The following is a 15125-nucleotide window of genomic DNA, read 5'->3' as shown; positions in this document are numbered from 1 at the left end:
AATCTTCTTATCACTCTTACCAAGAAATCCTTCATCGTGGATATTTGATGTTCTACTTTTTCCAAATTCGTTTATAATGATTGCATTTACAATATTCTACGAGTCGCGTTTCTCGTGAGTATTATTTTTTGAAATTATTTAAAAAAGAAATTATTTCATTATTTATAAATTAATAATTGAAAATAAACAAAGTCAAAGAGAGAAAAAAAAGTAAGAATAATGAAAAAAAACTGGATTACAAATGCTACTGGATGAGGTTAGCCCACGAATTGTGGCCCAAACATCCCTATTGGGCCCCATCTGAATCGGGCTTTGACCTCATTTCATATTATATTATTATTATTTCGATAATATGCTATTATATTATATTATATAAGAATGAGGTGGTGCAGCAGCAGCAGAGTGAAGGAGAGGGGAGCAGTGCTCATCTCTACGTATGTTCTTATCAAAATCATTGATTATGCTCTGAAGATTGGGAAAATGAGCAAGCTTCGAGCATCGGCTTCCGAATTGGATTTGGATCGCCCCAATATCGATGATTACCTTCCATCTGGATCCATTCAAGAGCCCCACGGGAAACTACGACTGTGATTTCCCCCCCTTTTTTGAATTTCCTTTATCATCTATCATCTGTGTGTGCATCTCACGTTGTTATATGTATTTTTTGGTTTGTTTAGGCGTGATTTGTTGGATATTTCGCCGACATTGTCTGAGGCAGCGGGTGCGATTGTTGATGTGAGTGTTTTTCTTCCCACGAATTTCGAGTTTATTTGTGGATTTCATGTTTTCCCTCTCTTTTATTATCAATATCAGTTTAGAGGTGATGTGGGTTGGATTAGGATTTAGATGATGATCGTTTTGTTTTGATTTCAATACTTGCCCTGCTACATCCGATAAAGGATGCTGGCTGCTCCACTTGTTTCCCAGTGTTCCCTTTTGGAAGTTAACGCGCTGGACTTGGTACTGCTCGCTGCTTTTCATTTAGCAGTTTGTTAAATATTGGACAAACTTGCTGCGATTATACTCGTGTGGAAGCTATTTTTCTTGCACATATGGCTTATTCTATGTTTCCTTTTTTTCCTTTCTGTTCTTTAGTTCCCTGTCTCAGTGTTGAGTCCCTTGAGAAACTGGTGTATTTATGTTTTATCTATGATTTTTACTCCTGGTTAGGATTCTTTCACAAGATGCTTCAAGTCAAATCCACCAGAGCCTTGGAATTGGAACATATATTTGTTTCCTTTGTGGTGTTTGGGAGTTGTAGTCAGATATGGGTTGCTTTTCCCAGTAAGGTGAGTTTGTTCCCCATGCTACTAATACATGTTTAATTTTAGCTTTTCTGAGCATCGATATGTAACGAAGTACCTTCCTCTTTCACTCAGGATCAATCACCTCTTTTCATTTTTAGGGCATTTAGAATTATTTCTGTTTTTTAAAAGTATTTACATTTTATCTGAAAACCCTTTCCTTTGAGTATATTATGCGGCCAATTAAGATTCTAAATTTCTAATGACTAATTTGGGGTTCAAATGAGAATTGGGCCATTTCTTTTGATGATTTTTGGGATCAAGCTTTGTTCACCCTTAAAAGTTGTACGTTGTGATATTTCAGATTATAATTGAATGTGTTGCATCTGTGTGTTGATATTTCTGTTATGTGTGTAGTAAGTCTGATTTGGTGCATACTCGGGTTTGTGGAGCTTCATATGATGAAGCATTGATTAAAATGTGAACATCTGAAACACAAAATCGTCAAGTGTTTTTATTCTTTGTTTGGTGGGTTGTGTGATTCATTTTAATAATTGCAACCAGTCACACTGCATGTAGAAGTCGCATCAAATGTTTTGTCTCAGATTATAATGGTAGGAATTTGCATCTATTATTTTCTAGTGGATCCTAATGTATCGTGATGCTTCATGAATTTCATATCAAATGCAGGGTTATTGTATTGGCAGTTGGATGGATAGTATTTCTATTATGCTATTTTCCTGTCCATTTCCTGTTGAAAGGGCATGACAAGCTAAGGAAAAAGTTAGAGGTGTGACCGATTAATTTTCCTTTTTGACTCATCTTGTTATAATAGTAATGTTATTAATATACTGGGTGTTGTTAACCTTAGACGTTCATACTTTAAAGGACCTGGATTTACAGTTTTATCAGTTTCTTGGGGAATAAACAATGACTGGGTAAAAGAAATGTTTGTTTTATCCAATTTGGGTTTTCTCAAATCATAATATCTGAACTAGGGTAATAGGTAGAAAGACTAGAATTCATATCTCAGGGAAACCAGTGAAAACAAAGAAAAAGGAGAGAGAGAGAAAGAAGGAAATAGATGGCCTTGGGAATAAAGAACGCACCCCATGGCAAACATAATTTTTCGCTATTTGTGAGTTTTGGTCATTATTTAGTTTCTTCTGTGCAGAAGATGTTGCATAGTCCTTAGATTGGACTTCTGTAACTCACTAGTTGGTTATTTTCTGGTCAGAGAGGTCTAGTGGAGCTCATTTGCAGCTTTTTTGTTGCATCATGGACTGGGGTTGTCAAGTATCACGGTCCTCGCCCCAGTATTCGGCCTAAGCAGGTAGAACTTCGAGTAGTAGTTTAAATTGTCTTTCAAGAGATTTGTGTTCAGTCAACCGTTTCAGGTGTTTGTGGCAAACCATACGTCAATGATTGATTTCATTGTTTTGGAACAAATGACCGCATTTGCAGTGATAATGCAGAAGCATCCTGGCTGGGTTGGTAAGTATTAGCATTTAGCATGTCTCTAATCTTTTGATTGTGAAACCTTCTGGATTATTTGTGCGTGAAAAGTTTGAAAAATCCAGATACTTATTTTAGGAATGCCAAATGTGCATTATCTCACTCTTCTGCCTTCTCAAATTTGACCGTTTCATTCTTTGTCAAATTTATATCATAATCATTAGCTGGTAGAAGACTATTGGATATGTGTGTGTGTGTGGTGGACTATTTCATAGTAATATCACTATGGACATTGGAGTTTTTGAATATTGGATTGGGAGTATGAAAATTGATGATGATTGCTTTTGGCAACTCGATTTTTGAACCTTAATGAATCTTAGAAAAGATAGTAATTTTTTCTTTGGAAGTGTTTGTCATCTTGTTTAGGTAACTGGTGGAGATGCATAAGAATCAAGAATTTTGATTACCAGGGTCAGATGCTGGCGATGTAGTGTGCTCTTTTACTTTATTTTCCTTGTTTACATTATAGTGGTTGCTCCTGTATAGGATTGTTGCAGAGCACTATTTTGGAAAGTTTAGGATGCATCTGGTTCAACCGCTCTGAGTCCAAGGATCGTGAAATTGTGGCAAGAAAGTATGTGTTTCATAATGGGGTCAATATGTCAAAAACATCATTTTTCTTGTTCTATTTTGTCCCAGGTTAAGAGAACATGTCAATGGGACTGACAGCAATCCTCTTCTCATATTCCCCGAAGGAACTTGTGTGAATAACCACTATACTGTGATGTTTAAGAAGGTGACAATGTTTTATCTGTCAAATTCGATTTTATTATATAAGCTTGGAACTGATAAATGTCTGCTGTCTTGCTTTCTGTACCTCGACTGACATAAGGATAAATTTTTTGCCTGTGCATGTTCTCGTTTCCCCACACTGTAGCATACTGCTCTCCCCAAACATTATTTGACTTACTGTTCAATGTGGACTTTCTTCTGGTGAAATAGATATAATCGTGTAGAATATAAGTTGGTGATATAAGCACAAGTTGCATATTGTTAAATTATAGTTCAAATGGATGTAGGAGATTTAAAAAATTGGTGTAAAAGATTTTTGTTAATGGTGTTTAGGGTGCATTTGAACTAGGCTGCACTGTCTGTCCAGTCGCAATCAAGTATAACAAGATTTTTGTTGATGCTTTCTGGAACAGTCGAAAGTAAGTGTTTCATTTCTCTTTTCCTTACGCATACAATTCTTTTATAATTGACATGCTGTTGATATTTATAGCATTTTGATTGCTTTATGTTATTTTCTGAAATATATATTATTTAGGTATGAGTTCATGTGTTGATAAACATAGTTTTAGGAGTTAATTAGGTTGCAGGAAATGAGAAAAGACAACCTATCATCTTTCAATGGCTTCTATCGTTTATTTCTACAGCTTGTTCTGTGGGAAATTTTGATAGCATGATATTTGTTAATGATAGCTAGTGATGTCTCCTTTTGATGTGGTTCTACAAAACCATTGCTTCACTAGTTAGAAGGTTTTCTAAAATGTGTTCTAATCTCTATCACAGGCAATCATTCACAACACACTTGCTGCAGCTTATGACATCATGGGCAGTTGTTTGTGATGTATGGTACCTGGAGCCTCAAAATCTGAGACCTGGGGAAACACCTATTGAATTTGCTGAGAGGTAGATATTGATATCATATGATCCATTCTTAAAACTAGTAGATAGGTACATGCTCAGTGTGTGCGTAATGAAATGCTGAATTAATACCTTTTGTTGCAAAATTATTTAAGGATTTATTTGGAAATCAATTTAGGAAATCATAAATAAATAAATTTAACTTCTAATATTTCTTGATCATAGTTGTCAAAGGCGAGGCGACTTGAGGCGAGAGGCGCCACCAGGCGCGGGCGCAACAATTTACACGCCTGGGCTCGCCTTGGAAGGGCTCTCGGGCGTAGGGCGCGCCTGAGATTGCTTTTTTTAAAAAAAAATTCAGTAACAGAGAAGTTGCATTTTGTTTTTTTTAATATTAATTTAAAATGTAAAAGGCCCAGCCCAACCCCAAACCCTAGCAGCCCAGTTAACAAATTAAATAACAGAAGGCGACAAGAGCTGTGCAGACCGCAACAGAATTACAGCCAACAACGTGACGACAGCGTGAATAAGAGAAAGGCCAAGAACCATTTATTGAAGAAGCTCAGGTATCGGTTCATGATGTTGATCAAGAAAGTGGTGAAGATTAAGAAGAATACAAGTCCGAAAGTTCTAGGGACTCTGATGATTTGATTGAAGAAGATGAACTTGATTTGGATGATTGAAGAATTTTTATCGTGATACTTATTATTTTTTTTATAAGAAACAATATTTTATTAATAATAACGTAAGAAAGATTACATCAGTGGACTTATTATTATGAACTTATTAATTATTTGTTGTTTTGTGTGACATTGTGACTTAATTATTTTATATTTTAATATATTATTCTAAGATAAATATATTTTTAAAAAAAATTAAAAACGTGCGCATTTCTTCGGTAAGGCGCGCGCCTCGCCTTGCGCCTTGCGCCTCAGGCTCCAGAGCCCTTGTGCGCCTTGTGCCCTTGACAACTATGTTCTTGATAATATTGATTTATATAATAGCAAGATTGTGACGCCCGGGGCCGAAGAGGGCGGGGGTGATTTCCGGTGCTATGAGGTTGCATGGACAATGAACGGCTCATGACAGGCTTCTAGACGAAGACAACATGAATGAACCAATCTTACACCGGAAGGAAAGGCATTCCAAAACTGTTCAGGTATGAGACTGTGCAGTTGAGAAGAGCTTAAAAGATTTGATAGGTACTATTCATATCAAGAAGGTGCATCTTCTTTTCGGTAGCTCATCACATAAGAACTCCAAATTTAAGCGTGCTTGACTTGAGACAATTCTGGGATGATTGACCTCCTGGAAAGTTTCTTAGGGTGCGTGTGATTGACGACATAAGCACGTTAGAAAGACTCGTTTTGATACAGTGAGGACAGTCGTCGAATATGGGGCATTACAGTTGGTATCAGAGCTGACCTCTCCTAGTACGGTGTGGTTCGGGGACGAATCAAGCGGAAGTTGGTGGGCATGTGAGGCCTGGGGCCGAAGAGGGCGCGAGTGATCGCCGGTGCCATGAGGTTGCACGGACAATGAGCGGCTCTTGGCAGGACTTCTAGGCGAAGGGAACACGAATGAACCGATCTTACACCGTAAGAAGAGGTATTCCAAAACTGTTCAGGTATGGAACAGTGCAGTTGAGGAGGGATTAAAAGATTTGATATGTACTACTCATATCAAGAAGGTGCATCTTCTTCTTTTCGGTAGCTCATCACATAAAAACTCTAAAGTTAAGCGTGCTTGACTTGAGACAATTCTGGGATGGGTGACCCCTGAGAAGTTTCCTAGGGTGCGTGTGAGTGATGACATAAGCACGTTGAAAAGAATCGTCTTGGTACAGTGAAAACAATTTTTGAATTGGGGTGTTACAAAGATGGTGGAAAATAAATAATTATCATTGTCACTAATGTATTACAACCATGATTTTTTATGCATTTGTTATTTTTGTAAATTAACTCCTCATTAACTCGATTAACTCGGTCAGTCTCGTAAGGCCTAACACTAGAAAAATAATTTCTGTAATTTAAATTTTTTTGCAGTTGTGGTAATAGATACTAGATGAATGTTTGAAACTTTGAATATATCGTATGCCCAAAATTACCATTATCTTTTCCTTTTTATTTGAGAGTTATTTTGGCTATATCTATTTTCAGTCCCAAATAAATCCTTATTTCCTTATAAGGCTCTCCCTATCACTATATAGGGAGACATTTTGTGAGCAAATTTAAATTCCCAAGCCATTCTGACTAAGTTGACTTTTACTGTTATTGTTTCGGTGTTTACATCAGGGTGAGGGACATCATTTCTCTTCGAGCAGGTCTTAAAAAGGTGCCATGGGATGGATATTTGAAGTACTCTCTCCCCAGTCCCAAGCATCGAGAGCGCAAGTAAGTTTTGATTAACCTGATCTTTTCTTCTGCAGCATTGGTCCATTGCACAAACGTTATTAAACGCGTTAAAAATTTTCGAACAATGTGGCCATGACTTGGAGATTTGAAATGTATTGTTAAAATTCGTGGATTGCCAATGTCTGGTGGTTGATATATGATATTTTCAAATGTACACTGTTTTTTTATGTGTATCTGTACATTTGCAGGCAGCAGAGCTTTGCAGAATCATTATTACATCGGCTTGAAGATATATAGTTCGAGATTTTTATGTTGCTGTGTTAATGTGTTGCATTTGTTACTGGATAAGTTTTGTAGCTAGTATGTAAGGTAACATAAATCGTAGCTTTTGTCAGGTTTCTTGTGGAACATGATTTTTTAAATTGGTAATAAAAAAAAAACAGAATACCAGTTAAATGGGGGTATCTAGGTGATCATCATAATTTCTAACTAGCTTATGGTATCCCCTGCATACATCTGAAAAATTGTAACTTAATATTTGTATGGCTGCCATGTACTATAAATTATACAAAATATTGCTAAAATCTTCGTTTTCATGAGTCTTGTTTTGCTCCGAAATGTCTTCCTAGTTTTTAACGTTATCTTGGAAAATATGATGCCGAGCAAAAATAATCAATTGATTTGTCGGCAACTCGACACAAAGAACAGGTCTCGTCCACAGTGAATGGAAGCCTATCCTTGCGGGCAACTTGCCGTGAGCTCCTACCCAAAGGGTGAATGCATATTTCAGGAGAATGCAACAAAAATCGTAGCATCGCCTTCGTTTCTCCAGCATTTACTCGAGTGTAAACTACTGTTGCTGGCCTTGCGGCTTGCAGGAACCAAAAATATTTTCAGCAGGTTTTTGTTGCTATCAAATCAGGGGTGTAAAAGAACCGAATTTAATTGAATATGAGAAAGTTCGAATTTGACTCAAATTAGTTCTATTCGAGATCGATTTGAAGCGCTAAAATTTAACTTCAAATTTTATTTTATTTTTTTGCTCAAATTAAGTTTGAATTAAATTTCGAGTTCGGCTCGAAAGATTAAAACATGTTCGTGAACTATTTGAGTTATTTTGAAAGTCTTGAAATCTATTCATTTAATATATAATTATATTATATTAATAAAATACTAAAGTTCGCGAGCGTTTCACAAACTATCGAACAAAATAATTTGAGCTCGAGTTTGCCTCGAAAAAAAGATAAACATATTCAAGTTCGACTCGAATCCAATATGCTTAAATATGAATCAAATATTTTTTAAACTGGCTAGAAAAGCTCGCTAACCAACTCAATTCATTACACCCTTAACCCAAATCATACTCAGACACTACCTAAGTTCATTTGAACTTCAACTAGCTCATTGCTGGGAAAGGGACTTGAGTAACATAGGATCGTGATCATATTGTTTGGCTGAAAATGATCCGTAGCCATTACCCTTCGAGGAGAAACCCTTTCTAAATTTACAACAGAGCAGCGCTACCATATATATATATATATACACATATATATATATATATGTATATATATATACACACACACACACACACAAACGTATACACATTCATCTATCTTTATATCAAATTCACAAGGCTTCTATAAATTGAACCGATCCAAACTTCTTTGGACATAAAAAATGTGGATTATCAGTCAACCCCCCAAAAACATACAATGGCTTTAAATTTTTCTTGATTCTTATTGTGATGTGTGCTTTACTGAAGAAGATTCGTTATCATTATCATTATTCTACCCTGAATATGTGGTGAATGCTTATCATCAAAATCATTACAAGACTTGCAACATGATCAAGGAAAACGGTGAGCGGAATCAAGAAGACTATATTCAGTCCAGATTTGCAATGACAGCATCCACAACTTCTTGGGTCGTACTGGCTCCGCCAAGATCTTTTGTCCGGAACTTACCTTCTGATATCACACGCTTCACCGCAGTCTCCAACCGATCAGCAAATGAAGGAAACTGGAGGTGTCTCAGCAACATAGCTGATGAAAGAAGCAGAGCCACTGGATTTGCCTTCTTTTGCTCTGCTAATTTCTCATTTCCCACATTTCCTGCAGAAGCACCTTGCTCAAAGACCGCGTGATCAGCCCCCACATTCCCTGAACGTCATCAGACCAAGATCCATGACTAAAGAAATGCACAAGATACATCATCCATGTCCAACCAAGTTAAGACATTAACTGTAGGCATAAAGATGAATGATAAGTACCACCATATTTTTTATTTCAGAAAAATGGGATTTGCTCAGTGAAGAAACCACCACCATTGAATTGTAACTCGAAAATAGGGCAACTCACAATCTTCCAGTTTTGAAGAGGGAGATAACTAACTTACCGCCTGGCATGACACCAGTACCCCCAGCTATACCGGCAGCCGTGTTTGCAACAAGATTCCCATACAGATTAGGAGTCACCTACAAAATGTATATTTGTTGGTCGATAAGCAATGAAACCAAAAAGGGGAGTCAGTGACCATGAGAAAAATATAACCAGACTAAGGGGGGGAAGTAAGCTCTACGCCATTCATCATGTCTATTATGTATTGCATCTCTTAACCCAAAAATTGACCCTTTTAGTTGAACTCAAAGGCTACAGCATATGATATCGTCAAACATGTTTTGTTCGTATTTGCATTTTCACCACAACCAGGACCTTATTCCATTTACAACTTAATAGAATAGCACAACATTTTATATTTTAAAATTTACAAATCAAGCTTGGATGATTTGAGAGTTCAACAAAAACAACCATGATATGCTTGCAATTTAAGGTCCCATTCCAGAAAGAAGACCAAAATAAGACTTTTCACATAGTGATTTATACCAACATCAATCACAAATCAATGAGCTACTCCTGAAAACTTTTTCTATGCAAGTTGATACTTTAGCATTCGCGCAGAAGTTCTACAAGGGAAATGCATATGTGTACATCCAACAAACATCTTTCTATTACCAGCCACATAATGATATTGCAAATTGGTGACAAAATGGAGAAATTAAAACTCTCATCAGTTAGTTATATACATGAAAATATAAAGAATCAGAAGAAAAGGATAAAAATGCAAGCAATGCAGAAGAAAAATAGGTATAGCCGATAGGTAAATAAGAAAGGTATGCGTGCAAACGAACACATATATTGTCACTTACCATGACATCAAATTGCTCTGGTTTGGAAACAAGCTGCATTGAGCAATTATCCACTATCATCTCATTGTATTGTATACTAGGGTAAGCGCTAGCAACTTCACGACAGGATTCTAAAAAAAGACCATCTGCAAGTTTCATTATGTTTGCTTTATGCACAGCAGTCACTTTCTTCCTGTTGTTGAGATAGGCATACTCAAATGCGTATTTTGCTATTCGTTCTGAGCAGAACTTTGTAATCACCTTGCAATTTGACTAAATGAGGAACAGGGGGAAAACAGAGAATCTCCAGAGAAAATCTAAGAAAAAATGTACGTGAAACATGCACACCGGTAGCTGTTATTGTGCTGGATTAGGATCAAATGTTGACTTCCATTCCTTCAGATTTTAGAATCAATTTAAAGGTTTCCTTCTAATTCCATTCTGATTGGATTGCTTTAAAAAAATAGTCAGGCCAAGATTAATAGACTACGAGAAATCTCCACGGAACAAGAAACTCATTGTACATACTTGCCGGGTACTTGTATTTCTTAGTTCATGGCCTTTTCACACGTAAATGGCAGACAAAAACTGTAAAGCATGAGACAATCCATATTCAAAACAGAAAAGACCAATGCGTGACCGGACAATTCGTAATTACATGATGCATTGAAACAAACAACACACGGGATAGCACTCAACGCCACCATTCAACAGCATCACAGATGCACAAACACGAACATAAACATGAACCCAAGATTACCTTAAGGCTTTCTACAACTCCAGGAACAACCTCATGCTCGAGGCCAGAATACTCTCCCTCCGTATTCTCCCGGATCACGACAATGTCTACATTATCATGACGCGTAGGCAATCCCTTGAGATTAAAGCAGTGGACGAGTGAAGCGTAGAGATCGAGTTCCTTCCTCAAGATGACATTGAGAGAATTAACACCTCCGCCAACAGGAGTTTTCAACCCTCCCTTGAGACACACCTTGTTCTTCTTGATGGAATCGATCACCTCGGAAGGGACGGTCTTCATGTCCCCGTGTATGTCATATTTCTCAAAGTAGACAGGGGCGTGCATGGCCTCCATAACCTGCTCCACTGCGCCGGTGACGAGGGGCCCAACGCCGTCGCCGGGAATGAGGGTGACGCCGCGTGGCGACCCATCACCGGGTCGGGGCATATATGTAACGGATCGCGTGTGGGTCCTGAATCTAGCGGAAAGGTGGTGCTTCAGAATGGGGAGGAATCTCCGGGACATATTCGACGCTTCGGGTAACTGGGTATTACAATGAAAATCGAGCTAATTGGCTATGGCGATGCTGATGTTTCTCTGTCTCGGGACGAAGGGAAATGGAGACAACGACATTGTCGTATTTGGGCCAAACTTGGACTTATATTGGGCTAACTGTATATGGGCTCACTTGAAAAAGAGAGAACAAGAGAGCAAATGAGTGGGCCTCGACTTTTGAACCCGATGCAATTGGCTAGGTGATTTTTATTTTTAATTTTTTAAAAAAAATTTGGCTTTTGATGTCAATTATTGGTTGTGCATGTGGCATTATCGACAGATTAATATTTTTATATCATTGGATGCTTTTTCCAATTTTCTTTTGAATAATCAACAAATAAGTGTTCATGTGGCATCTTGGGATTTCTTTTATATTGGGTGAGTGGAAACGTGTAAAATGGTGGGAGAGTGGTGGAAAAGTGGGGGAAATTTGTATTTGTTAGTGCATAGAAGAAGGAACCAAGCAAATACCACAACCAATAACTAAATTCCTTCAAGGAAAAGGTTTTAAAAAAACAAATAAATCCCACGTTTATACATAATGCAACATGTTTCATCACATGTTTTGAGGTCTATTTTGTAAGAAACTATTCTGTATAAATCTGTTCTTGCAAATCATCCTGATAAGTACGAAAATCTTCCTTCACACTTGTTAAAATTGAAGATGCCTGGATAGATACATTTATTGTGTTTGTGCTTCTCTTGCTCTGGTCATTTGGCATTAGTCTGTGTGTAGCAGCTAAGATATGGGTCCTTTTCTCCATTTTCCTGACTTTACGGTCCAAATCATTGACAGCCATTGATATTGGCACAACTTTAAGTCTAGCGGTTAAAAATGCAGAAAGAAAAAGGGGTCCACCCATAGATTTGTTGTCCAAGAAAATCTCAAGAAATGAGGATAAAGAAAGCAAAAGATGGGGCCAAGAAACGAGAAAAATGAATTAATAGTCAGCCCTGGTCCGCTGCCCGTGCATGCATGTGAAGACGCGTCGAACATGTCCATACCGAAACCGCGTGGCCCAGCCGCTTTCAATTCACCACCTCATGTACATTAGCCCACCAAAAATGGAAGTACACTCTGCCCTGAATTCTTATCCTTAAATTCCACAAACACCGAGCGAAAACATAGGAAAAAACCTACTGTTGAAAGTGAGCAGATTAAAGCATCATCGTGGATTTTTAGAATGTAGAACTTGAGTGAAAATTTGAGGTGGCATTCCCTTAGCTTGGCTACAGCCATTACAAATATCGAAGTTTGTTTGCAGTGATCTGCCAGACTTCGATGGAATTCGAAGGGAGTGGGATTGAAGATAAGAACAGCGGAGTATTGGGTTGCTCGATGGGGGAGGGGAATCTGGTGAAGCAAATGGTACAGATGGTTGAGAATGTGGGATCTTATGGGGGGTTCAGAAAAACACAGAGGAAGGAGTGTTTAAACTTGGTGAGGAGGCTGAGGCTTCTGATCCCTCTTCTGGAAGAGCTCGAATCTGATGAGGCATTATGTTATTTGAATAGTTTGAATCAATCATTGTTGGCTGCTAAGAAATTGCTCAAGACTTGTATCTCTGGAAGCAAGATTTTTCTTGTTAGAATCCTCTTGACTCTACTCCTGATCATAATCTTTGGATTACTCTGCATGCCCTTGTGATAACAAATTTTATTTTCTTGATTTGAATCAATATTAGGCCATGGAGAGTGAGGCAGTCTCGAGCAGATTTCAAGCTGTTTACGATAAGATAAACCATGCACTGAATGATATGCCTTATGAGAAGCTTGGGATCTCCGAAGAAGTCAGAGAACAAGTAATTTAATTCTACATTTCCTTTTCTTCTTTGTTTTACATACGGCGTGGTCTGTGATTTAGTACTGTTGGGCCGAATGAAGTTATTTATAGCTTGTTTATCTTGAAGTATTTGCAGAAATCTGAGGATCATATGTGTAATCATTATTTGATTTGTCGGATTTGTCAGGTTGAGCTGATGCATATGCAACTGAAACGAGCCAAAAGGAGGTCAGAAACTCAAGATATTGAACTTGCAATGGACTTGATGATTGTATTTTCAGGGAACGACGACCGGAATGTAGATGGCGCGGTAATAGAGAGGCTGGCCAAGAAGTTGGAGTTGCATACCGTAGAAGATCTCAAGGCAGAAACCACGGCTGTGAGAAAACTTGTTAAGGCCAAAGGGTCACTTAATTCAGAGAACATCCAACAGGTTGTGGATTTGCTACAAAAATTTAAGCAAACAATTGGAATTGATGAAAATAATTGTGCTCTTGATGGACCTCTGTCGATGAGACGCTTAGAGAAGTGTAAATCTTTGATGATCCCTCATGAATTCCTCTGCCCAGTCAGTCTCGAGATTATGGCAGATCCTGTTATCATTGCGACTGGCCAGGTGATTCCTACGCTATTCACCACCATGAAATGTGGAGTGTAGTTTATATGCTTATGTATTTAATAATTTGCTTCATTATTTTCTCAGACTTATGAGCGGGAAAGCATACGGAAGTGGTTGAGTTCAGGTCACAGGACATGCCCAAAAACGGGCCAAAAGTTGAATTACTTGACACTGGCTCCAAATTTGGCCCTCCGCAATCTTATTCTCCAATGGTGCGAAAAGAACAGCTACGACCTCCCCAAGAAGGAGGTATGCGACGAACCCGACATTGCGTCTTCACCACTTGCCGAGGAAATCTCTTCATTAGTCCAAAACTTGTATTTGCCGCCAGCTAACGTGCAGAGGGACGCTATTTTCAGGATTCGCATCCTATCCAAAGAAAGTGCCGACAGTAGAATTTTGTTCGCAAACAGTGGAGGCATCCCCCCCTTGATCTCTCTCCTATCATCGTTATCATACGCAGATGATTCCGAGACCCAACAACACATTGTTACTGCTCTATTGAACTTGTCGCTTGATGAGTCAAACAAGAGACTCATAGCTAGAGGAGGAGCCATTCCTGCTATAGTTAGAGTTCTGATGTGTGGAACACAAGAGGCCAAAGAAAATTCCGCCGCAGCATTGTTCAGTTTATCTGTTCTTGATGAGAACAAAGTTATTGTGGGATGCTCTAATGGGATTCCACCTCTTGTGGATCTCTTGAGAAGTGGGACTAACAGAGGGAAAAAGGATGCAGCCACCGCACTTTTTAGCCTGGTACTCGACCAATCTAACCGAACAAGAGCCATAGAGGCAGGTATAATACCACCATTGCTTCATATACTTGAAGATAAGAGTTTGGACATGGTTGACGAATCGCTCTCCATTTTGTTGCTCATCGCATCTCATCAAGAAGGACTGAACGAGATTGGAAAACTACCGTTTATCCGAACTCTGGTCGAATTAGTCAGATATGGGACGCCTAAGAACAAAGAATGTGCTGCAGCTGTTATACTAGAGCTGGGTTCGAATAGCTCGTCGTGTTTACTAGGAGCATTGCAGTATGGGGTGTACGAGCATTTGATAGAGATGACTAGATGTGGCACAAACCGAGCTCGACGAAAAGCGCATTCTCTGTTGCACCTGATAAGCAAGAATGAGCACATACCCTTTGTTCCAATACCAAAATCAAGATTTCTTGTATGATTTTTTCAAATTCCTTTGGGCACAATCCATGGATCCCTCCTGAATTCACCCAGTTCAATTCACTGCCTGGGGATTGTTTTATGAATATATGATACCATGTATTGATATGGTGGTTGGAAATGATGACTCTTACTTTTGTACCATGTTAATATCACTGTGAGCATTATCTAATATTTTTGTATGTCATGATCTTGGCTGGAAAAGTTTATTATGCCTAATATCAAGTTCTATAATCGAGCTCGTGAGGGTCTCACATGTCGATTTTGTGATACATATATTGTATTTGGGTCACCAATGAAAAAATATTATTTTTTATTGTAAATATGAGTATGATTGACCGTCTCACGAATAAAAATATGTA

The 15125-nt window shown here is 38.2% G+C and overlaps 3 protein-coding genes across 6 annotated transcripts; 2 read left to right on the top strand and 1 right to left on the bottom strand.

The window, feature by feature from the left end:
* The first annotated feature begins 375 nt into the window (after positions 1-375).
* On the top strand, positions 376-7164 carry LOC142518161 (glycerol-3-phosphate acyltransferase 9-like). Of its 2 annotated transcripts, XM_075620867.1 has the most exons (12): positions 376-587; positions 678-735; positions 1171-1289; positions 1935-2034; positions 2482-2577; positions 2642-2738; positions 3246-3333; positions 3399-3495; positions 3825-3910; positions 4272-4391; positions 6641-6739; positions 6949-7164. In XM_075620867.1, exons 1-12 carry the CDS (start codon positions 379-381, stop codon positions 6995-6997), a joined length of 1218 nt encoding a protein of 405 aa, XP_075476982.1. In that variant the 5' UTR covers positions 376-378; the 3' UTR covers positions 6998-7164. The 2 variants fall into 2 exon arrangements, with proteins under 2 accessions (XP_075476982.1, XP_075476983.1); XM_075620868.1 differs by lacking the exons at positions 376-587; positions 678-735 and adding an exon at positions 766-960.
* Positions 7165-8319: 1155 nt separating this feature from the next.
* Positions 8320-11252, bottom strand: LOC142518976 (isocitrate dehydrogenase [NAD] regulatory subunit 1, mitochondrial-like). Of its 3 annotated transcripts, none has more exons than XM_075621843.1 (4): positions 10644-11252; positions 9905-10156; positions 9094-9172; positions 8320-8858 (listed from the first exon to the last, which is right to left on the bottom strand). In XM_075621843.1, the coding sequence occupies exons 1-4, from the start codon at positions 11145-11147 to the stop codon at positions 8584-8586; spliced, it is 1110 nt and encodes a 369-aa protein (XP_075477958.1). In that variant the 5' UTR covers positions 11148-11252; the 3' UTR covers positions 8320-8583. The 3 variants fall into 3 exon arrangements, with proteins under 3 accessions (XP_075477958.1, XP_075477960.1, XP_075477959.1); XM_075621845.1 differs by having other exon boundaries at positions 9905-10132; positions 10644-11251; XM_075621844.1 differs by having other exon boundaries at positions 8322-8858; positions 9905-10144; positions 10644-11251.
* A 991-nt stretch (positions 11253-12243) lies between these two features.
* LOC142518053 (U-box domain-containing protein 15-like) lies at positions 12244-14982 on the top strand. Its single transcript, XM_075620665.1, has 4 exons — positions 12244-12762; positions 12863-12979; positions 13148-13576; positions 13664-14982. The coding sequence occupies exons 1-4, from the start codon at positions 12460-12462 to the stop codon at positions 14762-14764; spliced, it is 1950 nt and encodes a 649-aa protein (XP_075476780.1). The 5' UTR covers positions 12244-12459; the 3' UTR covers positions 14765-14982.
* The last annotated feature ends 143 nt before the right edge of the window (positions 14983-15125 follow it).

Source organism: Primulina tabacum, chromosome 11 (genome assembly GCF_025594145.1).
Source record: "Primulina tabacum isolate GXHZ01 chromosome 11, ASM2559414v2, whole genome shotgun sequence".
Lineage (NCBI taxonomy): Eukaryota > Viridiplantae > Streptophyta > Magnoliopsida > Lamiales > Gesneriaceae > Primulina > Primulina tabacum.
This window is presented reverse-complemented; position numbering and strand designations above follow the sequence as displayed.

Excerpts from the sequence above, each read along its gene's own strand:
- LOC142518976 (XM_075621843.1), bottom strand. The coding sequence starts at position 11,147 with ATGTCCCGGAGATTCCTCCCCATTCTGAAGCACCACCTTTCCGCTAGA. Across the intron at positions 9,173-9,904 it reads CAGAGCAATTTGATGTCATG|GTGACTCCTAATCTGTATGG; the intron begins GTAAGTGACAAT and ends TACATTTTGTAG. Across the intron at positions 8,859-9,093 it reads TACTGGTGTCATGCCAGGCG|GGAATGTGGGGGCTGATCAC; the intron begins GTAAGTTAGTTA and ends GATGACGTTCAG.
- LOC142518161 (XM_075620867.1), top strand. The coding sequence starts at position 379 with ATGAGGTGGTGCAGCAGCAGCAGAGTGAAGGAGAGGGGAGCAGTGCTC. Across the intron at positions 736-1,170 it reads CAGCGGGTGCGATTGTTGAT|GATTCTTTCACAAGATGCTT; the intron begins GTGAGTGTTTTT and ends ACTCCTGGTTAG. Across the intron at positions 3,911-4,271 it reads GCTTTCTGGAACAGTCGAAA|GCAATCATTCACAACACACT; the intron begins GTAAGTGTTTCA and ends TCTCTATCACAG.
- LOC142518053 (XM_075620665.1), top strand. The coding sequence starts at position 12,460 with ATGGAATTCGAAGGGAGTGGGATTGAAGATAAGAACAGCGGAGTATTG. Across the intron at positions 12,763-12,862 it reads CTGGAAGCAAGATTTTTCTT|GCCATGGAGAGTGAGGCAGT; the intron begins GTTAGAATCCTC and ends AATCAATATTAG. Across the intron at positions 12,980-13,147 it reads CCGAAGAAGTCAGAGAACAA|GTTGAGCTGATGCATATGCA; the intron begins GTAATTTAATTC and ends CGGATTTGTCAG.